The 25,431-nt window shown below is 45.5% G+C and overlaps 1 protein-coding gene across 1 annotated transcript in view; it reads right to left on the reverse strand.

Annotated features, from left to right (window-relative positions):
• The window catches only part of LOC124045399 (arginine-glutamic acid dipeptide repeats protein-like), a 277,031-nt gene that overhangs the window by 17,537 nt on the left and 234,063 nt on the right, over positions 1-25,431 (reverse strand). The window contains 2 exon segments of the mRNA XM_046364695.1: positions 601-693; positions 1,933-2,095. Coding sequence (XP_046220651.1) covers positions 601-693; positions 1,933-2,095 — 256 coding nt within the window.

A 25,431-nucleotide genomic window follows, 5' to 3' on the forward strand; every position in this document is an offset into this window, starting at 1 on the left:
ACACACAGCTAGACAGGGAGACAGAGGACTCATACACACAGCAGAGAGGGAGACAGAGGACTCATACACACAGCTAGACAGGGAGACAGTACTCACACACAGCTAGACAGGGAGACAGTACTCACACACAGCTAGACAGGGAGACAGAGGACTCATACACACAGCTAGACAGGGAGACAGAGGACTCATACACACAGCTAGACAGGGAGACAGAGGACTCATACACACAGCTAGACAGGGAGACAGAGGACTCATACACACAGCAGAGAGGGAGACAGAGGACTCATACACACAGCTAGACAGAGAGACAGAGGACTCATACACACAGCTAGACAGAGGACAGAGGACTCATACAGCCCACGGACCCGTCTCCGTTTTGAGGTGGGATTTAAACTGATCACATACCATGAGGACTGTCACACCAGGTCGCGGTGTGTGTGTGTGTGTGTGTGTGTGTGTGTGTGTGTGTGTGTGTGTGTGTGTGTGTGTGTGTGTGTGTGTGTGTGTGTGTGTGTGTGTGTGTGTGTGTGTGTGTGTGTGTGTGTGTGTGTGTGTGTGTGTGTGTGTGTGTGTGTGTAACACAGAGATGATGGTACTTACTGGTGGTGAAACAGTGTCGACAGGCGTAACCCTTCAGCTCCTGCTCACTGTCTTCACTGTCCAGGTCATCTTCATTGGCTGAACTCAGGTCCACTGGAGGAGAACAGAACACACGTTGTTACCAAGCGCCAACAGGACCGAGCTAAACATCTCATTGGCTGAACTCAGGTCCACTGGAGGAGAACAGAACACACCTTCTAAATAAAAACATTTCCTGCAGTTTCCTGCAACAAGTACTGTTAGGAAAGAATTACTCGTCCAACTTTAAAAATACAATGTTGTCACATTAACATTATAAATAACAATGTATTAATTAAAAGTTTGATTCCTCCAATTCAGTAGTACAAAACTGGAACACTTGAAAAAAAAAAATATATATATATATATATACACACATATAAAAAAAAGATTTAAAAAAAATAATATATATATATAAAATATATATATATTCCACAATAAAGTGTATTTCTTCTTCCACTTACATTACAGAACTCTGAGGAGGGGGGTCTAGACGGGATGTTGACGGGGGTGGAGGGTTAGTGTCCTACTTACAGAATTCTGAGGAGGGGGGTCTAGACGGGATGTTGACAGGGGTGGAGGGTTAGTGTCCTACTTACAGAACTCTGAGGACTCTTCGTGAGAGGTTAGGGGTTAGGGTGGAGAGTTAGTGTCCTACTTACAGAACTCTGAGGACTCTTCGTGAGAGGTTAGGGGTTAGGGTGGAGAGTTAGTGTCCTACTTACAGAACTCTGAGGACTCTTCGTGAGAGGTTAGGGGTTAGGGTGGAGAGTTAGTGTCCTACTTACAGAACTCTGAGGACTCTTCGTGAGAGGTTAGGGGTTAGGGTGGAGAGTTAGTGTCCTACTTACAGAACTCTGAGGAGGGGGGTCTAGACGGGATGTTGACGGGGGTGGAGGGTTAGTGTCCTACTTACAGAACTCTGAGGAGGGGGTCTAGACGGGGGTGGAGAGTTGGTGTCCTACTTACAGAACACTGAGGAGGGGGTCTAGACGGGGGTGGAGGGTTAGTGTACTACTTACAGAACTCTGGGGAGGGAGGTCTAGACGGGATGTTGACGGGGGTGGAGGGTTAGTGTCCTACTTACAGAACTCTGAGGAGGGGGGTCTAGACGGGGGTGGAGAGTTGGTATCCTACTTACAGAACACTGAGGAGGGGGTCTAGACGGGGGTGGAGGGTTAGTGTACTACTTACAGAACTCTGGGGAGGGAGGTCTAGACGGGATGTTGACGGGGGTGGAGGGTTAGTGTCCTACTTACAGAACTCTGAGGAGGGGGGTCTAGACGGGGGGTGGAGGGTTAGTGTCCTACTTACAGAACTCTGAGGAGGGGGGTCTAGACGGGATGTTGACAGGGGTGGAGGCGGTGCGTGTCTTGATGCGTCGGAACACAGGCTGACGACGGTGTCTACGGTGGGCCCTGGACGACGCCGCCTCAGGAGTCTTCTTCCAGTAGTAGTAGAAGGTTATCAACTCACCCTGCAAGGTAGACATGGGAGAGGGAGGATGAGAGCAGAACCACTGACAGCAGAACCCCTGACAATGACTCCAGGCCACTGAGACCATGACTCCAGAACCACTGAGACCATGACTCCAGGCCACTGAGACCATGACTCCAGGCCACTGAGACCATGACTCCAGGCCACTGAGACCATGACTCCAGGCCACTGAGACCATGACTCCAGGCCACTGAGACCATGACTCCAGGCCACTGAGACCATGACTCCAGGCCACTGAGACCATGACTCCAGGCCACTGAGACCATGACTCCAGGCCACTGAGACCATGACTCCAGGCCACTGAGACCATGACTCCAGGCCACTGAGACCATGACTCCAGGCCACTGAGACCATGACCCCAGGCCACTGAGACCATGACTCCAGGCCACTGAGACCATGACTCCAGGCCACTGAGACCATGCTCTTTACTGAGGGAGGCTGTCTGGCCACATTAACTAGTGCTCTTTACTGAGGGAGGATGTCTGGCCACATTAACTACTGCTCTTTACTGAGGGAGCCTCCATGGTGTTAAGGGTCTGAACAGCCCTCCACGGTGTAGAGTCTGAACAGCCCTCCACGGTGTAGAGTCTGAACAGCCCTCCACGGTGTAGAGTCTGAACAGCCCTCCACGGTGTAGAGTCTGAACAGCCCTCCACGGTGTTAGAGTCTGAACAGCCCTCCACGGTGTTCTGAAGGGTCTGAACAGCCCTCCACGGTGTTAAGGGTCTGAACAGCCCTCCACGGTGTAGAGTCTGAACAGCCCTCCACGGTGTAGAGTCTGAACAGCCCTCCACGGTGTTAAGGGTCTGAACAGCCCTCCACGGTGTAGAGTCTGAACAGCCCTCCACGGTGTAGAGTCTGAACAGCCCTCCACGGTGTAGAGTCTGAACAGCCCTCCACGGTGTAGAGTCTGAACAGCCCTCCACGGTGTTAAGGGTCTGAACAGCCCTCCACGGTGTAGAGTCTGAACAGCCCTCCACGGTGTAGAGTCTGAACAGCCCTCCACGGTGTAGAGTCTGAACAGCCCTCCACGGTGTAGAGTCTGAACAGCCCTCCACGGTGTTAAGGGTCTGAACAGCCCTCCACGGTGTAGAGTCTGAACAGCCCTCCACGGTGTTAAGGGTCTGAACAGCCCTCCACGGTGTAGAGTCTGAACAGCCCTCCACGGTGTAGAGTCTGCACAGCCCTCCACGGTGTTAAAGCCTATTGATTGATTTGGTCCTCTCTGTCAGTGTTGCTTCCTTTTCAGCAAACAGCGTCAGCCCCTCTCTCTCTAGCCGGGCCAGCTGGTGAGGGCAGGGATCTGGCTGGGGGTGAGCGTGCAGGTAAAGTAATCTGGCGAGACGTCCTGATGTGAAATCTAATTGAACTGTGTAGATCAGGTGTGTCAAGCGGCGAGTACTAGAGCAGCTTGAGTGTGTTGTCTGCTCTGTGATTAATGACCGTTCTCCCCCCCCCAGCAGCTCGACAACCCAACCCACGACAACCACAAACCAACACACAGAAAAAAGGTTGCCGTGGCCCTAAATCACTTACAGTAAGTCACACATCATTATATTATCCAGGAATAAAAGTCCACAAACTAAATTGCAGAGATTTGAAAAGGAAACTAACAGGAGTAGATGAGTGGAAAACAGGAAATGCTTCAAAAGGGATTGGCTGTTGATTAGAATGTTCTGGAAACACAGGGAAATAATAAAGCCTTTGTTTCCTGTCTTTCTCTTCATCTTTGGCGCAGCGGTCTAAAGGCAACGCATCTCAGTGCTAGAGGCTTCACTACAGACACCCTGGTTCGAATCCAGACTGTATCACAACCGGACGTGATTTGGGAGTCCCATAGGGCGGCGCACAATTGTCCCAGCGTCGTCCGGGTTTGGGCCGGTGTTAGGCCGTCATTGTAAATAAGAATTTGTTCTTAACCGACTTGCCTAGTTCAATAAATTGTTAAAATAAATAGTTTTACTCTGTCTTGCTACTAACTTGCATGAGTAGTAAATGGAGTCCATCTGCATCACACCAGGGTCCAACATAAACAGTTCACACAGTGAAGCACGGCTAGATGAGGGGAGGAGTGTGTCTCCGTTCAGTCCTGTGGCTGTGAGGGGCCTCATGTGGTGAATTAGTATCAAACAGACAGATTTGACAGAGGGTTTAAATAGCTCCACCAACCTGCCTGTCTGTCAAAGTTTCTCTGAAGCCATATACCCCACGATCTCTTGTTCTTTTACCAGACATAAATGTCACTAACTGTCATCGCGGCATACGCTTGGGAATATGATGTTTGTTTTGTTTGACTGGTTTATACTGCGTAAAATGTCAAATATATTTCACACCAACAAAATATATATATTTCCACACTAAAACAGATCTGTAGAAGCCAGTGAACTATATTTTTTACAATGATGTACTAAAATATGATTTTTTTTTTTTGTCCAGAGAGCTAGCTACATGAGACTAGCTGAAAGCTCTCAGAACACGATCGTGTCAACATAAGCTTGGTGTTATATAAGGCCTTCTAGCATGCTGGCGGCTTCCTTCTGAAGGAGATGAGTGTTCTGGTGGATTATCGTCCGACAAGGAAAGGGATTACCTTATATCACCACGTCTGCTATGACCTCACTCTCTCTGCTTCCCTCCGTCTCACTGCTATGACCTCACTCTCTCTGCTTCCCTCAGTCTCACTGCTATGACCACACTCTCTCTGCTTCCCCCTCTCTCAGTCTCACTGCTATGACCTCACTCTCTCTGCTTCCCTCCGTCTCACTGCTATGACCTCACTCTCTCTGCTTCCCTCAGTCTCACTGCTATGACCACACTCTCTCTGCTTCCCTCCCTCTCAGTCTCACTGCTATGACCTCACTCTCTCGGCTTCCCTCAGTCTCACTGATACGGTCACTTCAAATGCTACACATTTGATGGTTAAGGTTAACAAATGTTACGTTTATAACTACTTGTGAAGTAGGTAGTGAGGGATGTCAAAGTGGAAGAAACTTTTGAAAAATGTAAAAAAAAAAATATTTTAAAAATCATGAAAAATAAAACACGTAATATATTTTGAGTAGATTAGAATCCAAACCCCTGAGTCAATACATGAATCACCTTTGGCAGTCTTTCTGGGTAATTTCTCGGAGAGCTCTCCACACCTAGTTTCTGTAACATTTGCCGTTCATTCTTTTAGAATTCTTCAAGCTATCATTGCTAGACAACCATTTCCAGGTCTTGCCATAGATTGTCAAGTAGATTAAAGTTAGAACTGTATCTCGGGCCCTCGGGAACAACTCCAGTGTTGATTGTGTTTTAGGTTATTGTCCTGCTGATAGGTCAATTCATCTCCCAGTGTCTGTTGGGAAAGCAGACAACCAGATTTTCGTCAAGGATGTTGCCTGTGCTTAACTCCATTCTGGTTATTTCTCATCCTGAAAAACTCTCCATTCTGTGCATGCTTCTTTCTTTTCACTCTGCAGTAGCTCCACAATACTATGCTAATTGACAATGTAGTTGATCCATCCATAGTTTTTTCTCCTATCACAGCCATTAAACAAACTGTTTTAAAGTCAACATTGCGCATCATGGTGAAATCCCTGAGCGGTTTCCTTCCTCTCCGGCAACTGAGTTAGGAAGGACGCCTGCATCTTTGTAGTGACTGGGTATATTGATTGACCATCCAAAGTGTAATTAATAACTTCACCATGCTCAAAGGGATATTCAAAGTCTGGTTTTTAAAATGTTTTACCCATCTACCAATATGTGTCCTTCTTCGCGAAGCATTGGAAAACCTCCCTGGTCCTCGGATGGGGCCACAGTGTCTCCTGACCCCTCCTGTCTCAGCCTCCAGTATTTATGCTGCAGTAGTTTATGTGTCGGGGGCTAGGGTCAGTTTGTTTATCTGGAGTACTTCTCCTGTCCTATTCGGTGTCCTGTGTAAATCTAAGTGTGCTTTCTCTAATTCTCTCCTTCTCTCTTTCTTTCTCTCTCTCGGAGGACCTGAGCCCTAGAACCATGCCCCAGGACTACCTGACATGATGACTCCTTGCTGTCCCCAGTCCACCTGGCCATGCTGCTGCTCCAGTTTCAACTGGCCTGGGCCCTAGGACCATGTCCCAGGACTACCTGACATGAGGACTCCTTGCTGTCCCCAGTCCACCTGGCCATGCTCCTGCTCCAGTTTCAACTGTTCTGCCTTACTATTATTCAACCATGCTGGTCATTTATGAACATTTGAACATCTTGGCCACGTTCTGTTATAATCTCCACCCGGCACAGCCAGAAGAGGACTGGCCACCCCACATATGCTCTCTCTAATTCTCTCTTTCTTTCTCTCTCTCGGAGGACCTGAGCCCTAGGACCGTGCCCCAGGACTACCTGACATGATGGCTCCTTGCTGTCCCCAGTCCACCTGACTGTGCTGCTGCTCCAGTTTCAACTGTTCTGCCTTATTATTATTTGACCATGCTGGTCATTTATGAACATTTGAACATCTTGGTCATGTTCTGTTATAATCTCTACCCGGCACAGCCAGAAGAGGACTGGCCACCCCACATAGCCCGGTTCCTCTCTAGGTTTCTTCCTAGGTTTTGGCCTTTCTAGGGAGTTTTTCCTAGCCACCGTGCTTTTACACCTGCATTGTTTGCTGTTTGGGGTTTTAGGCTGGGTTTCTGTACAGCACTTTGAGATATCAGCTGATGTACGAAGGGCTATATAAATACATTTGATTTGATTTGGTCTTTGTGGTTGAATATCATCCTTGATGTAACGTAACAAAATGTGTAAAATAATCAAGGGGTCTGAATGCTTTCCGAATGCACTGTGTGTGTGTGTGTGTGTGTGTGTGTGTGTGTGTGTGTGTGTGTGTGTGTGTGTGTGTGTGTGTGTGTGTGTGTGTGTGTGTGTGTGTGTGTGTGTGTGTGTGTGTGTGTGTGTGTGTGTGTGTGTGTGTGTGTGTGTGTGTGTGTGTGTGTGTGTGTTATATACACACACACACACGGTACATTCGGAAAGAATTCAGACCCTTTGACTTTCTCCACATTTTGATAGTTTTTTTTAGTTAGTTATAGTTTAGTTAGTTATAGTTTAGTTATAGTTTAGTTAGTTATAGTTTAGTTAGTTATAGTTTAGTTAGTTATAGTTTAGTTAGTTATAGTTTAGTTAGTTATAGTTATAGTTTTTCCCACTCATCAATCTACAATTAATGCCAAAGCAAAAACAGGTTATATTGTGTGTGTTACGCTCTGTGTGTCCTAGGCTAGGGTACGAGTGAATAGGGTTGGCACGGCAATTGAATTCCGACGGTTAGGGATGAAAACCGTTGTGAAAATAAAAATCAGTCACTAAGGCACTGCATCACAGTGGCAGAGGCGTCACTACAGACCCGGGTCCCGATCCCGGGCTGTTTCACAACCGACACATTGGTGCGAGTGGCTTCCGGATGAAGTGGGCGGGTGCTAAGAAACGGGATTTGGCGGGTCAGGTTTCGGAGGACGCATGATTTGACCTTCGTCTCTCGAGCCAGTTAGGGAGTTGCAGAGATGAGACAAGATCGAAATTTGGGGAGATAAAAAAAGGACAAAAATTCAGCTGACTGAAACAGGATGCAGGGGCATTCGTCCATGTTTCGCCTGTAACATGGACTCAATGTGATGAAACTTTGTTGCTCCTTGCTGAAACAAACAAACGACTCTTTGAATGCTGAGGCAACGGCCCCCACAATGCAGCAGCACACTGAAATATAATTAATAGACTGGGCCATTGTCTTATGTCATCCCTACGTGACTCCTCCGATCAACCGATCTGTCTTATGTGATGTGGAACACATCTCTAATAGTCTAGATTTTGCTCATTCGTCTAACCCTAGTTCCTAATTCTGAAAATTACTTCGCACTCGGTGTCTATGATGCACAGCACACTACGGTAGAGCAAGCTAGTTTGAACGGTCATACGCTAGCTAGTTTGAGCGGTCATACGCTAGCTTGTTTGAACGGTCGTACGCTAGCTAGTTTGAACGGTCATACGCTAGTTTGAACTAATTTTTGACCGGTCATACGCTAGGTCTGTACGCTAGCTAGTTTGAACGGTCATACGCTAGCTAGTTTGAACGGTCATAAGCAAGCTAGTTTGAACGGTCATACGCTAGCTAGTTTGACCGGTCATACGCTAGCTAGTTTGAACGGTCATGCGCTAGCTAGTTTGCTAGCTTGTTGTTGAAGTTGTACGGAACCAAAGTTGTGGGACTGTTGTCAGTCAGATACATGCTGATTTCTGACAACTGGCTCTGTGTCTCGCTACTCTGGAACATTTGGCCAACGTGATGACATCACAGAGAGGAGTCAGCTGTAGAACTCGGCGCACCAATCACAGCAGAACAGAATGAAAACTCATTTGGGAATTAGCGAGAACTTCACTGCACTAGCTAGCATGTGTATTCAGCATGGAGTGTGTGAACTGGCGTTGTTGGCATCCCTGCCTTTTAGTTTCATACAGCCAGCAAGCAGACACTGGTTCAGCCAGCAAGCAGACACTGGTTCAGCAAGCAGACACGGGTTCAGCCAGCAAGCAGACACTGGTTCAGCCAGCAAGCAGACACTGGTTCAGCCAGCAAGCAGACACTAACATCAGCTAGTACATTTTTGTGCACATTTAGAATTTCATAATTACTGATTCTACAGGGCCCGGGGGGTGGTGTTCCTATGTACACTGTGCTACACAGGGCAGTGCAGGCTAAGGGTGAGGGCTAAAATCCGGTATTTACACACTGATCCCCTCTCAGCTCTCCCCCTCTCTCTACTTTTCCCTGCTCTCTCCATTTTTCTCCCTCTCCTCTCCCCAGCTCTATTCTTCTCACTCTGCTCTTTCCCCTCTCTCTCTCTCCCTCTCTCTCTCTCTCTCTCTCTCTCTCTCTCTCTCTTCCTCTCTGCTCTTTCTGCAGGCTAAACAGATGGTTAGTGTTTTTCCTGGCAGATTTGTGACAAGAGTCACAAAAGGCCCCTGCTTTGACACCAAGCCAAACGGTTAAGGCAGTTACTGGCAGGAGCAGGGGAAGAGAAGGAGGAGAGAACAGGGGAGGAGGGGGAAGGAGGGAGGCAGAAGCCAGAGCAGGGGAAGAGAAGGGGGAGGAGGAGGGGGAGAAAGGAGGGAGGCAGAAGCCAGAGCAGGGGAAGAGAAGGGGGAGGAGGAGAGAACAGGGGAGGCAGAAGCCAGAGCAGGGGAAGAGAAGGGGGGAGGAGGGGAGAGAGAGGGAGAGCGGGGAAGTGCTGAGAGAGAAATAAGAGAGAAAAACATTGGAAAACAAATCAACCCTGAATCTAACCAGCCCTTCCTAAAACCTCTCCCACATTTCAGACGAATGAGCTGTTGCTGTGAGATTATAGGGGTGGGGGGAGGGACCAGCAGGAGAGAATGTCATGACTGGGTTGGGTTAGGGTTAGATACAGAGTTGAGTAAACAACCACGATTGCAGCCAGGCAGAGTGGCTCAGAGGAGGAGTCTGACTATCATCATTACAGAAAGGGGGAGGAGTCTGACTATCATTACAGCAAGGGGGAGGAGTCTGACTATCATTACAGCAAGGGGGAGGAGAATGTTGATCTGACAACAACAATAAGGAAACCTGCTCTTTCCATGACAGACTGACCAGGTGAATCCAGGTAAAAGCTATGATCCTTTATTGATGTTACCTGTTAAAACTTAAGGCTAGGGTGCCCTATTTTCACATCCGGATGAAACGTGTGCCCAAAGTAAACTGCCTGCTACTCAGGCCCAGAAGCTAGGCTATGCATATTATTAGTCGATTTTGATAGCAAAACCTCTGAAGCTTCAGTGTTTGAATGATGTCTGTGAGTATAACAGAACTTATTTGGCAGGCGAAACCCCGAGGACAAAACAGCCAGGATTTTTTTTTTTGAGGTCACTCTCATTTCAATGGGAATCTAGAATGCCAAGGCAGTTGCATGCAGTACCTATCGCTTCCACTAGATGTCAACAGTCTTTAGAAATTGGTTGATGTTTTTCCTTTTGAGAAATGAAGAAGTAGGACTGTTCAGTCTGAGTGTCAAGCCAAGTGTACTGTTGTGGTTGGGGCGAGCGACCTGAAAGCTCGCTCCACTTTGTTTTCGTCCGGTATTGAACACAGTTTATTCCGTCTTAAATTCAATCGATTATTTAAGTTTAAAAATACCTAAAGTTGTATTAGGAAAGTTGTTTGAAATGTTTGGATCAAGTTTACCGGTAACTTATTATCGTTTAGTCATGTTGTGTGAGTTGGAACCGGTGTATTTTCTGAATCATACGCGCCAAATACTTTTTATTTTGGAGATATAACAACAGAATTAATCGAACAAAAGGACCATTTGTGATGTTTATGGGACATATTGGAATGCCAACAGAAGAAGATCTTCAAAGGTAAGACATTAATTATATCGTTATTTCTGAGTTTTGTGTTGTGCCTGGCGGGTTGAATTCTGATTTTCATGTGTTTGCTTGATGGAGTGCTCTCCTCAGATAACAGCATGGTTTGCTTTCGCCGTAAAGCCTTTTTGAAATCTGACACTGTGGCTGGATTAACAACAAGATCATCTTTAAACCCATGTTTAACACTTGTATGATTTATGAATTATTATTATGAGTATTTCTGTTTTTGAATTTGGCGCGCTGCTATTTCACTGGGTGTTGTCAAATCAATCCCGTTAACGGGATTGGCACACGAAGGGATCACTAAGAGGTTACAATCCACTTCAATCAGTGTAGATGAAGGGGAGGAGACAGGTTAAAGAAGGATTTCAGAGGATGCGAGGGCAAGACGAAAGTTCAGTGGCCTTGAACGGTGTTTGGTAGTATGGATTTCTTCCAGCACTGAGCTAATTTCAGGTAGGCGCGAACGTGAACATCTGCGAAAATTCTGTGCAACTTCCGGCGCAAGTTTACTGTGAACACTTGAGGTTGTACCTGCTTTACGTTATGTTTTAACAGTGGTCAAGTAGGCTGCTGTAACTATTTGATCATAATGGAGGTACCTACCATCAAAAATTCTAAATCACAATTACCTTCAGTAGAGTGGAGCATTGTGGGGGAACGAGGAGAAGAACGAGGAGCGTGGATGAGGAGCGTGGAACGAGGAGCGGGGAACGAGGAGCAGGGAACGAGGAGCGGGGAACGAGGAGCAAAACGAGGAGCGGGGAACGAGGAGCAGAATGAGGAGCAGAACGAGGAGCAGAACGAGGAGCGGGGAACAGACCGAGGAGCGGGGAACGAGGAGCAGGGAACGAGGAGCAGAACAAGGAGCGGGGAACGAGGAGCAGAACGAGGAGCAGAACGAGGAGCTGGGAACGAGGAGCAGTGAACGAGGAGCAGTACGAGGAGCAGAACGAGGAGCAGAACGAGGCGGGGAACGAGGAGCGGGGAACGAGGAGCAGAACGAGTAGCAGAACGAGGAGCGGGGAACGAGGCGCAGAACGAGGAGCGGGGAACGAGGCGCAGAACGAGGAGCGGGGAACGAGGCGCAGAACGAGGAGCGGGGAACAAGGAGCAGAACGAGGAGCGGGGAACGAGGAGCAGAACGAGGAGCAGAACGAGGAGCAGGGAACGAGGAGCAGAACGAGGAGCAGAACGAGGAGCGGGGAACGAGGAGCAGAACGAGGAGCGGGGAACAAGGGGCAGAACGAGGAGCAGAACGAGGAGCGGGGAACGAGGAGCAGAACGAGGAGCGGGGAACGAGGAGCAGAACGAGGAGCGGGGAACGAGGAGCAGAATGAGGAGCAGAACGAGGAGCAGAACGAGGAGCGGGGAACGAGGAGCAGAACGAGGAGCGGGGAACGAGGAGCAGGACGAGGAGCGGGGAACGAGGAGCAGAACGAGGAGCGGGGAACGAGGAGCGGGGAACGAGGAGCAGGGAACGAGGAGCAGAACGAGGAGCAGGGAACGAGGAGCAGAACGAGGAGCAGGGAACGAGGAGCAGAACGAGGAGCAGGGAACGAGGAGCAGAACGAGGAGCAGAACGAGGAGCAGAACGAGGAGCAGAACGAGGAGCAGAACGAGGAGCAGAACGAGCAGAACGAGGAGCAGAACGAGGAGCAGAACGAGGAGCAGAACGAGGAGCAGAACGAGGAGCTCCACACTCGCTCGCTGAAAGTCACAGCCCGAATGTTTCCTCCTCTTCAAAAGATGCCAACACCTGCAAAATCTTGATTTGTCAAAAATAACTAGTGATGAAAAACCCAAGGAACTAAACGCACCACATCATGTGAGGCATCCTACTGTATCATGACAGAGCTACGCTAACATTTATGTTTACGTGGTCAGTCCACGAGAGATTAAATTATTCTTAATGGAAATTAAATATACTTAAATATAATATACTGTATATTTGTTAATACAGTACGTTGTCTCTTATCTAATGCTGAGTAAAACTAATTGGGTCTCTTATACAGTAAAAAAAAAAAAAAAGGGCAACAATATTTCTCCAGCTACACAATAATACATTGCTTCCACCAAGGTCAACACAGTCGGAGCCCCGACGGCTTCTGAAATAGACAGCCACTCCTGTCTGTGGTCCCTGTAAGCGCAGTACAGAACAGCACAGGGCAGAGAGAGCAAATGTGAGAGGGAAAAAATAAAAATAAATAAATAAGGCCCTGGCTGATGGAACAGTGTGTGCGCGTGCCTGTGTGTGCGGTTAAATAGGCAGGCTGATCCCCGCTGCGCCAATCCTTTCTCCCACTGAATGACCGAGCTGTGTTTTCACAGGTCAGGGATACACACGCCAGAGAATCACCACTCTCTCCTCGTTTCACTGCTGTAAGCGCTTTTACAAATCAAAGCAGATTGGACATACTGCTACAGAGCCTTTTTACAGGGTGGGTTGATCCCTACACCTGCTACAGAGCCTTTTTACAGGGTGGGTTGATCCCTACGCCTGCTACAGAGCCTTTTTACAGGGTGGATTAATCCCTACGCCTGCTACAGAGCCGTTTTACAGGGTGGGTTGATCCCTACGCCTGCTACAGAGCCTTTTTACAGAGCGGGTTGATCCCTACGCCTGCTACAGAGTCTGTTTACAGGGAGGGTTGATCCCTACGCCTGCTACAGAGCCTGTTTACAGGGTGGGTTGATCCCTACGCCTGCTACAGAGCCTTTTTACAGGGTGGGTTGATCCCTACGCCTGCTACAGAGCCTTTTTACAGGGAGGGTTGATCCCTACGCCTGCTACAGAGCCTGTTTACAAGGTGGGTTGATCCCTACGCCTCACCTAACCTTGATAAGCTAATCCCCCTAATATAAATCACATTGTGGAGCATTACAAAGGGATCTGCTGTCCTCCTCGTTAATCTATTTCATTGTTTTGTTCATACTAGAAAGTGTCACGGTTTGAAATGCACTTTAAATACGGTTTGATTTGATACAGTCGGACCTCTTCCTGTACTACATCTATTAGCTAGAACAGGGGGTTGGGTGACTACAGGCCAAAAGCTGTCTGCTGCGGTCTACACCAAGCAACCTGTTTTTTGAAATGATCTGATTTAATAAAAAAGATTCAATTTTATTTGGAATGACAAGCCAGACAAAATGATTAAATATGAAAGAATAAGTCGTACAAAAGTTTTACTTAAATACGAACTGGTTCTCTAGCAAATAAGTAAGAATGTCTTACGTCATATTCAAGCCTTTTCCCCTTTATTCAGATTACAACCTCTCACTTTCGGGTATTTGCAAACGAAATGGCCAAAATATCGTTATTTTTTTTAAACAAACCATAGAAAGTTGGTTGCAATTTCAGTTTAATCCATAAGACAGACAAAAATAAAACAACAAATATACTACTTCATAAAAAAATACTCAAAAAATAGTTTAAAAGTAATATTCTTAGTAAATTATATCATAAATAGGACTGGTGGAGTTGTCACACATGCAGCTAACAAAAACATATGTAAATGTCTGCTCTACCCAAAATTACCGCAAAAATGGAAGAGGCAAGTGGAAAAGAGTAAGGAACTTATCTTTCGGCATTAAATATCAAAGTAAGTTGAAGAATATCATAATGAATACAAAAATATACCAGTTTCATTGAAGGACCAAACTAAAACAATTGACAGGTTTGCCATATATATTATTATTATTGACAGCTAAATGGCATATATATTATTATTATTATTAGGTTTGCCACAGATTGCAAAATAGTTGGGAAGAGATTTGACATACCGATTCCATGGCACGTGGTTTATGAACTGATATACAAAACGACGCCCGATTCAAAACTATATATATATATATTATATATATTATATATATATGGGGGATACAACCTTACAGGCTCTGCAGATTTTGCTGCTTAGAGACAGTCATTAGATCATTTATTTTGGTACTGTCCATATGTAGCTTGTTTTTGGTCACAGGTCCAGTAATGACTGAGGAATTGCAACATCAAATCAAATGTTATTGGTCACATGGTTAGCAGATGTTATTGGTCACATGGTTAGCAGATGTTATTGGTCACATGGTTAGCAGATGTTATTGGTCACATGGTTAGCAGATGTTATTGGTCACATACACATGGTTAGCAGATGTTATTGGTCACGTACACATGGTTAGCAGATGTTATTGGTCACGTACACATGGTTAGCAGATGTTATTGGTCACATACACATGGTTAGCAGATGTTATTGGTCACATACACATGGTTAGCAGATGTTATTGGTCACATACACATGGTTAGCAGATGTTATTGGTCACGTACACATGGTTAGCAAATGTTATTGGTCACGTACACATGGTTAGCAGATGTTATTGGTCACGTACACATGGTTAGCAGATGTTATTGGTCACGTACACATGGTTAGCAGATGTTATTGGTCACATGGTTAGCAGATGTTATTGGTCACATACACATGGTTAGCAGATGTTATTGGTCACGTACACATGGTTAGCAGATGTTATTGGTCACGTACACATGGTTAGCAGATGTTATTGGTCACGTACACATGGTTAGCAGATGTTATTGGTCACATGGTTAGCAGATGTTATTGGTCACATACACATGGTTAGCAGATGTTATTGGTCACATACACATGGTTAGCAGATGTTATTGGTCACATACACATGGTTAGCAGATGTTATTGGTCACGTACACATGGTTAGCAGATGTTATTGGTCACGTACACATGGTTAGCAGATGTTACATGGTCACATAACATAACACCTTAGCTTTCTTGGGAACAGGAACAATGGTGGTCATCTTGAAGCATGTGGGGACAGCAGACTGGGATAGGGATTGATTGAATATGTCCGTAAACACACAAGCCAGCTGGACTGCACATGCTCTGAGGACGCGGCTAGGGATGCGGAGCATTGGTATTGGGCCGTGTCAGTGGCACTGTATTGTCCCCAAAACATGCAAAGAAGTTATCCAATTTGTCTGGGAGCAAGACATTGATGGTTTTCTTTTTGTAATCCGTGGTTGTCTGTAGACCCTGCCACATACGTCTGGTGTTTGAGCCGTTGAATTGCGACTCCACTTTGTCTCTATACTGACACTTCGCTTGCTTGATTACCTTACGGAGGGAATAACTAAACGTTTTGTATTCGGCCATATTCCCAGTTGCCTTGCCATGATTAAATGAGGTGGTACGTGGCTTCCAGTTTTGCGCGAATGCTGCCATCAATCCATGGTTTTTGGTTATGGAAGGTTTTAATAGTCACAGTGGGTATAACATCTCCTATACACTTCCTTATAAACTCGCGGCAATGTTGTTGTCTGAGGCTACCCGGAACATATCCTAATCCACATGATCGAAGCAATCTTGAAGCGTGTTATCCGATTGGTCAGACCAGCGTTGGATAGACCTAAGCATGGGCGCATCCTGTATTAGTTTCTGCCTATAGGAGGGGAGCAACAAGATGGAGTCATAGTCAGATTTCCCAAAAGGAGGGCGGGGGAGGGCCTGTATCACCGCCTGGTACGGCAACTGCTCCTCCCTCAACCGTAAGGCTCTCCAGAGGGTAGTGAGGACTGCACAACGCATCACCGGGGGCAAACTACCTGCCCTCCAGGACACCTACACCACCCGATGTTACAGGAAGGCCATAAAGATCATCAAGGACATCAACCACCCGAACCACTGCCTGTTCACCCCGCTATCATCCAGAAGGCGAGGTCAGTACAGGTGCATCAAAGCTGGGACCGAGAGACTGAAAAACAGCTTCTATCTCAAGGCCATCAGACTGTTAAACAGCCACCACTAACATTGAGTGGCTGCTGCCAACACACTGACACTGACTCAACTCCAGCCACTTTAATAATGGGAAATGATGTAAATATATCACTAGCCACTTTAAACAATGCTACCTTATATAATGTTACTTACCCTACATTATTCATCTCATATGCATATGTATATACTGTACTCTATATCATCGACTGCATCCTTATGTAATACATGTATCACTAGCCACTTTAACTATGCCACTTTGTTTACTTTGTCTACACACTCATCTCATATGTATATACTGTACTCGATACCATCTACTGTATGCTGCTCTGTACCATCACTCATTCATATATCCTTATGTACATATTCCTTATTCCCTTACACTGTGTATAAGACAGTAGTTTTGGAATTGTTAGTTAGATTACTTGTTGGTTATCACTGCATTGTCGGAACTAGAAGCACAAGCATTTCGCTACACTCGCATTATCATCTGCTAACCATGTGTATGTGACAAATAAAATTTGATTTGATTTGATTTGTATGCATCGTGGAAGTTAGAGTAGCAGTGGTCCAGCGTGTTTCTCGTTTACTGCAAACGATATGCTGACAGAATTTAGGTAGTCTTGTTCTCAAATTAGCTTTGTTAAAATCCCCAGCTATGTTAAATGCAGCCTCAGGATATATGGTTTCCAGTTTGCATAAAGCCCAGTGAAGTTCCTTGATGGTCGTCTTGGTATCCGCTTGCGGGGGGATAACCACGACTGTGACAATAACCGAGGAGAGTTCTCTTGGGAGATAATACGGTCGGCATTTGATTGTAAGGAATTCTAGGTCATGTGAACATAAGGACTTGAGCTCTTGTGTGTTGTTACAATAACACCATGAGTTGTTAATCATGACACACACACCCCCGCCCTTCTTCTTCCTGGAGAGATGTTTGTTCCTGTCGGCGCAATGCACTGAAAATCCCATTGGCTGTATTGACTCTGACAGCGTGTCCCAAGCTAGCCATGTTTCCGTGAACCGGAGTATGTTATAATCCTGGATATCTCTTTGGAAAGCAACTAGGGACTGGACATTTACCTGGAGCTAACGCTGCAGATAGCAGTACAGGGTGATTTGAAAAGTTTTAGTCAAACCGATCAATAATATAATAATACTTAAGAAAAATATTTGTTTAATTTTACAATCGGTAAAAAACGAATGAGAATAGAAAGGTTCAGAACTTCCGTGAAGCATCAGAGCACAGTTGAAAACTAAATGGCAAATAGAAGTCAAACTGGACGGTCTTCAGATATGGATGGGAGGTTCGAGGAAGGACGGCACTAAACAAAATATAACTATTGTAAAATAGATTGTGTCTGTAAAATGTGTATAGTGTGGATAACCTGGAAGTATAAGCCTAAGTGTTGTTGTTCATTAGTTTACTCCAATTACGAGGGGGGTGGCAGGATTAAAGGAAAATATGTTTTAAATAGGTGTGTATATAATTATATATATTATATATACAGTAACAGTCCAACGTTTGGACACACCTAATCATTCAAGGGTTTTTCTTTATATTTACTATTATCTACATTGTAGAATAACAGTGAGGACATCAAAACGATGATATAACACATATGGAATCATGTAGTAACCAACACAAGTGTTAAATCAAAAATACATTTAAAATGTGAGATTCTTCAAAGTATCCACCCGTTGCCTTGATGACAGCTTTTGCACACTCTTGGCATTCTCTCAACCAGCTTCATGAGCTACTCACCTGGAATGCATTTCAATTAACAGGTGTGCCTTGTTAAAAGTTCATTTGTGGAATTTCTTTCCTTCTTAATGCGTTTGAGCCAATCAGTTGTGTTGTGACAAGGTAGGTGGGGATATACAGAAGATAGCCCTATTTGGTAAAAGACCAAGTCCATATTATGGCAAGAACATCTCAAATAAGCAAAATGAAAACGACAGTCATTACTTTAAGACATGAAGGTCAGTCAAACCGGAACATGTAAAGAAGTTTCTTCAAGTGCAAAAGTGGCAAAAACCATCAAGCGCTATGATGAATCTGTCTCTCATGAGGACCTCCACAGGAAAGGAAGACCCAGAGTCACCTCTGCTGCAGAGGAGAAGTTCATTCGAGTTAACTGGCTCTCATGAGGACCTCCACAGGAAAGGAAGACCCAGAGTCTCCTCTGCTGCAGAGGAGAAGTTCATTAGAGTTAACTGGCTCTCATGAGGACCGCCACAGGAAAGGAAGACCCAGAGTCACCTCTGCTGCAGAGGAGAAGTTCATTCGAGTTAACTGGCTCTCATGAGGACCGCCACAGGAAAGGAAGACCCAGAGTTTCCTCTGCTGCAGAGGAGAAGTTCATTCGAGTTAACTGGCTCTCATGAGGACCGCCACAGGAAAGGAAGACCCAGAGTCACCTCTGCTGCAGAGGAGAAGTTCATTCGAGTTAACTGGCTCTCATGAGGACCTCCACAGGAAAGGAAGACCCAGAGGTACCTCTGCTGCAGAGGAGAAGTTCATTAGAGTTAACTGGCTCTCATGAGGACCGCCACAGGAAAGGAAGACCCAGAGTCACCTCTGCTGCAGAGGAGAAGTTCATTCGAGTTAACTGGCTCTCATGAGGACCGCCACAGGAAAGGAAGACCCAGAGTTTCCTCTGCTGCAGAGGAGAAGTTCATTAGAGTTAACTGGCTCTCATGAGGACCTCCACAGGAAAGGAAGACCCAGAGGTACCTCTGCTGCAGAGGAGAAGTTCATTAGAGTTAACTGCACCTCGCAGAGCTCAAGTAACGGACACATCTCAACATCAACTGTTCAGAGGAGACTGCATGAATCAGGCCTTTATGGTCTAATTGCTCCAAAGAAACCACTACTAAAGGACACCAATATGAAGAAGAGACTTGCTCGGGCAAATAAACATGAGCAATGGACATTAGACCTGTGGAAATTTGTCCTTTGGTCTGATGAGTCCAAATTTGACATTTTTGTTTCCAACCACCGAGTCTTTGTGAGACGCAGAGTAGGTGAAAGGATGATCTCCGCGTGTGTGGATCCCACAGTGAAGCACGTAGGAGGAGGTGTGGGGGTGCTTTCCTGATGACACTGTCAGAGATTTATTTAGAATTCAATGAACACTTAAATCACCATGGCTACCACAGCATTCTGCAGCGACACACCATCCCATCTGGTTTGTGCTTAGTGGGACTATCATTTGTTTTTCAACAGGACAATGACCCAACACACCTCCAGGCTGTGTAAAGGCTATTTGACCAATAAGGAGAGTGATGGAGTGCTGCATCAGATGACCAGGCCTCCACAATCACCCAACCTCAAGCCAATTGAGATGAGTTGGTCTGCAGAGTGAAGGAAAAACAGTCAACAAGTGCTCAGCATAAGTGGGAACTCCTTCAAGACAGTTGGAAATGCATTCCAGGTGAAGCTGGTTGAGAAAATGCCAAGAGTGTGCAAAGCTGTCGTCAGGGTGGGTGGTATCTCCTAGTGTGTCCATAACAGCACCGTATTCCCTCCTAGTGTCCATAACAGCACCGTATTCCCTCCTAGTGTCCATAACAGCACCGTATTCCCTCCTAGTGTCCATAACAGCACCGTATTCCCTCCTAGTGTCCATAACAGCACCGTATTCCCTCCTAGTGTCCATAACAGCACCGTATTCCCTACATAGTGTCTCCACTTGTTTTAGCTGGTTAAATTGGTGCCTGAACCAAAGTATTTGTAATGACCCCAAGGCTGTGGACTGGCTGGCTGGCTGGCTGGCTGACTGACTGCTGGGGTGAAGACATGGCAGTATTAACCAATCTGACGTGTGTTTACAGATCTACAGGTCATGGCACAGGGGCAGACATCTGCTGAGGCTGAGAAGACAACGGAACAGCAGCCGGGCCTGGGGGGGTGGTGGCGGCTGTGTGCACAACCTTCTCACACTGCGGTAGAACACGGCGGTAGAACACGGCGGTAGAACACGGCGGTAGAACACCGTGGTAGAACACCGTGGTAGAACACGGCGGTAGAACACCGCGGTAGAACACAGTGGTAGAACACCGCGGTAGAACACAGTGGTAGAACACAGTGGTAGAACACCGCGGTAGAACACAGTGGTAGAACACAGTGGTAGAACACCGCGGTAGAACACAGTGGTAGAACACAGTGGTAGAACACCGCGGTAGAACACAGTGGTAGAACACGGTGGTAGAACACAGTGGTAGAACACCGTGGTAGAACACAGTGGTAGAACACCGCGGTAGAACACCGCGGTAGAACACCGCGGTAGAACACCGCTGTAGAACACCGCGGTAGAACACAGTGATGTTGTTGCAGCAGATAACTGGTAAGTGTTAAACTGTCTTTTTTTGCAGTTCAAGTATCCTGTAGTTCTCCCTGTCCTAAAAGCAGCTGCAGCCTAGTGGTCTCTGAGTCAAAGGGAGAGAATGTTAGGAGACGACGCCCTTTACCTAAAACAGGAGAAATAAAACCAATAGACTGGGTGACACTTTCCATAGAACAGCAACCTTCATTTATTTTCAGGTTCTCGTTATTTTACGACTCTTCATCAAGACTCCTTTATGAAAGTCAAATGTCCGCCAAATGACCTAGGAATCATTTTGGTAAAGTTCTTCCTATGGTTTAGTATGTAACATAGCGTGTAATACTGAAGTCTTTGGCACGCACTACTCTCTAAACTCTTGATGGTTGCTAGGCAGCGCCCGTCACTAAGCTGTTGCTTGGCAGCGCCCCGGGTTTACCATCCTCCTGGCAGTTGTAAACATGGCAACGCGTGTCGCTACGTCTATCTCTTCCCGTAGCCCATCACTGTTTTCTGAACCACTACTGGATGGATACATAAAGAACTACTGTGGGAATATATATCACTGACTGACCAAAATATTGGAATAAAGTTGGCTAATGCCATTGAAAGCATATCAAATTGTTGCTTAGGAACTCTCAACGTCATCCACCCCTGATATCCACCCCTGATATTCACCCCTGATATCCACCCCTGATGTCCACCCCTGATATCCACCCCTAATATCCACCCCTAATATCCACCCCGGATATCCACCCCTGATATCCACCCCTGATATCCACCCCTGATATCTACCCCCGATATCCACCCCTGATATCCACCCCTGATATCTACCCCCGATATTCACCCCTGATATCCACCCCTGATATCCACCCCTGATATTCACCCCTGATATTCACCCCTGATATCCACCCCTGATATCCACCCCTAGCTTACCCACGTGTGGTCAACTATACCGAACAAAAAAAAACTTCAACATTTAAAGTGTTGGTTCCATGTTTCATGACCTGAAATAATAATAATAATAATAATAATAATATATGCCATTTAGCAGACGCTTTTATCCAAAGCGACTTACAGTCATGTGTGCATACATTCTACGTATGGGTGGTCCCGGGAATCGAACCCACTACCCTGGCGTTACAAGCGCCATAAAAGACCCCAGAAATGTTCCATACACAACTATTTTGTGCATGTCTCCTTTGCCAATATAATCCATCCACCTGACAGGTGTGGCATATCAAGAAGCTGATTAACCACCGTGATCATTATAACAGGTTCACTTTGTACTGGGGACAATAAAAGGCCACTCTAAAATGTGCAGTTGTGTCACACAACACAATGCCACAGATGTCTCAAGTTGAGGGAGCGTGCAATTGGCATGCTGACTGCAGCTTTATCCACCAGAGCTGTTGCCAGATAAAATGTTAATTTCTATCCAACATAATTTGACAGAATTTGGCAGTATGTCCAACCGGCTTCACAACAACAGACCACGTGTAACCACGCCAGCCCAGGACCTCCACATCCAGCTTCTTCACCTGCGGGATCATCTGAGACAAACCACCCGGACAGCTGATGAAACCGGGTTTGCACAACCCAAAGAATATCTGCACAAGCTGTCAGAAACCGTCTCAGGGAAGCTCATTGGCGTGCTTGTCGTCCTCACCTGGGTCTTGACATGACTGCAGATCGGCGTCGTAACCGACTTCAGTGGGCAAATGCTCACCTTCGATGGCCACTGGCACGTTGGAGAAGTGTACTCTTCACAGATGAATCCCAGTTTCAACTGTACCGAGCAGATGGCAGACAGAGTGTATGGCGTTGTGTGGGTGAGCGGTTTGCTGATGTCAACGTTGTTAACAGATTGCCTCATGGTGGCGGAGGGGTTATGATAAGGGCAGACATTAACTACGGACAACGAACACAATTGCATTTTATTGGTGGCAATTTTAATGCACTGAGATACCGTGACGAGATCCTGAGGCCCATTGTCGTGCCATTCATCCACCGCCATCCCCTCATGTTTCAGCATGATAATGCACAGCCTCATGTCGCAAGGATCTGTACACAATTCCTGGAAGCTGAAAATGTCCCAGTTCAGTGCTTCCATGGACTGCATACACACCAGACATGTCACCCATTGAGCATGTTTGGGATGCTCTGGATCAAAGTGTACGTTAGTGTGTTCCAGTTCCCGCCAATATCCAGCAACTTCGTACAGCCATTGAAGATTATTAGGACAACATTTCACAGGCCACAATCAACAGCCTGATCAACTCTATGTGAAGGAGATGTGTCGCACTGCACTAAGAAAATGGTGGTCACACCAGATACCTTCAAAAAAGGGTATCTGTGACTAACAGATAAATATCTGCATTCCCAGTCAGGTGAAATCCACAGATTACAGCCCAATGAAATTATTTCAATTGGCTGATTTCCTTATATGAATAGTGCCCCTGAACAGGCAGTTAACCCACAGTTCCTAGGCCGTCATTGAAAATAAGAATTTGTTCTTAACTGACTTGCCTAGTTAAATAAAAGTGAAATAAAAAAGAAATAAAACTCAGAAAAAAAAATGTTGAAATTGTTGCATGTGTGTGTTTATATTTTTGGTTCAGTGTAATAACTCAACTCAACTTAAACGGATATTCAATGTCTGCTTTCTTTTTTGTTTTTGAAGGGCGCCATCTACCAATAAGTGCCCTTCATGCTGTTTAATCATCTTGTCATCATCATCATTATTGTCCCCAGCACAAGGTACACCTGTGTAATGATCATGGTGTTTAATCATCTTCTTGATATGCCACACCTGTCAGGTGGATGGATAATATTGGCAAAGGAGAAATGCTCACTAACAGGGATGTAAAACAAATTAGTGTCCAAAATTTGCAAGAAGCTTTTTGTGCATATGGAACATTTCTGGTATTTTTACATTTCAGCTCATGAAACAAGGGACCAAGGCTTTACATGCTACGTTTATATTTTTTGTTCAGTAAAATTATACTTTGAATGGTGTATTAATACACCAAGTCACTACAAAGATACAGGCGTCCTTCCTAACTCAGTTGCCGGAGAGGAAGGAAACCTCTCTGGGATTTCACCATAGGGCCAATGGTAACATTAAAACAGTTAGAGTTCAATGGTTGTGATAGGATACAATTGAGGATGTATCAACATTGTAGTTACTCCATAATAATAAGTTAATTAACAGAGTGAAATATGGGAAGACAGTAAAAAAAAGACTCCAAAACAAGGCACTAATACTGAAAAAAAAGCCAAGTAATTAAATTTTTGTCATGAATACAAACTTGTGTTCGGGGCAAATCCAATTCCAACACTAGTAGCCATATCTCCATATTGTCAAGCATAGAGGTGGCTGTATCATGTTATTGGTATGCTTGTAATCGTTAAGGACTGGGGAGTTTTTCAGGATAAATAAAATAACCCAAATGGAGCTAAACAAACAAACACCTAGAGGAAGACCTGGTTCAGTCTGCTTTCCACCAGACACTGGGAGATGAATTCACCTTTCAGCAGGACAATAACCTGGTTCAGTCTGCTTTCCACCAGACACTGGGAGATGAATTCACCTTTCAGAAGGACAATAACCTGGTTCAGTCTGCTTTCCACCATTTACATTTACATTTAAGTCATTTAGCAGACGCTCTTATCCAGAGCGACTAGACACTGGGAGACATTCACCTTTCAACAGGACAATAACCTGGTTCAGTCTGCTTTCCACCAGACACTGGGAGACATTCACCTTTCAGCAGGACAATAACCTGGTTCAGTCTGCTTTCCACCAGACACTGGGAGACATTCACCTTTCGGCAGGACAATAACCTGGTTCAGTCTGCTTTCCACCAGACACTGGGAGATGAATTCACCTTTCAGCAGGACAATAACCTGGCTCAGTCTGCTTTCCACCAGACACTGGGAGATGAATTCACCTTTCAGCAGGACAATAACCTGGTTCAGTCTGCTTTCCACCAGACACTGGGAGACATTCACCTTTCAGCAGGACAATAACCTGGTTCAGTCTGCTTTCCACCAGACACTGGGAGATGAATTCACCTTTCAGCAGGACAATAACCTGGTTCAGTCTGCTTTCCACCAGACACTGGGAGATGAATTCACCATTCAGCAGGACAACATCCTAAAACACAAAGCTAAAATCTACACTTGAGTTGGTTACCAAGACGACAGTGAATGTTCTTGGGTGGCGGAATTACAGTTTTGACTACTTGGAACATTTCAGGCAAGACCTGAAAATGGTTGTCTAGCAATGATCAACAACCAATTTGATAAAGCTTGAATAATTTTTAAAATAATAAAAATCTGCAAATGTTGAAAAATCCAGGTGTGGAAAGCGCTTTAGTGACTCAAATACCTTTTTTAGGGCATAACCAATTTCAAATAGGTTATTTTCCCTGTAGTCTGAACAGCCACAAAGCCCATTTCAATCCACCTTTCTAACCTGATTGCTGGCAATGTGACGTGTCTGAAAGGTGAAATCTGTTATTTGGCTAGCTACTCTGTTGACAGTTTAACAAGATCATGTGGTAGCGAACTAGCTTGTTAATTGTTTACAAATGAGTGAATGTGCACACACACGTCATTACTAGTGTAGCCATGTCATTAAATGACTGCTTTCTGAACACACACAATTCAAATTTTGGTCACATGGCTTCAGATACTTACCCAGAAAGACACTCCGCTATAATCACTGCCAAAGTTGCATTTACAAAGCATTTATTTCAGGGGTGTAAATACTTATGTAAATTAGATATTGTTGC

The sequence above is a fragment of the Oncorhynchus gorbuscha genome, linkage group LG10 (assembly GCF_021184085.1).
Source record: "Oncorhynchus gorbuscha isolate QuinsamMale2020 ecotype Even-year linkage group LG10, OgorEven_v1.0, whole genome shotgun sequence".
Lineage (NCBI taxonomy): Eukaryota > Metazoa > Chordata > Actinopteri > Salmoniformes > Salmonidae > Oncorhynchus > Oncorhynchus gorbuscha.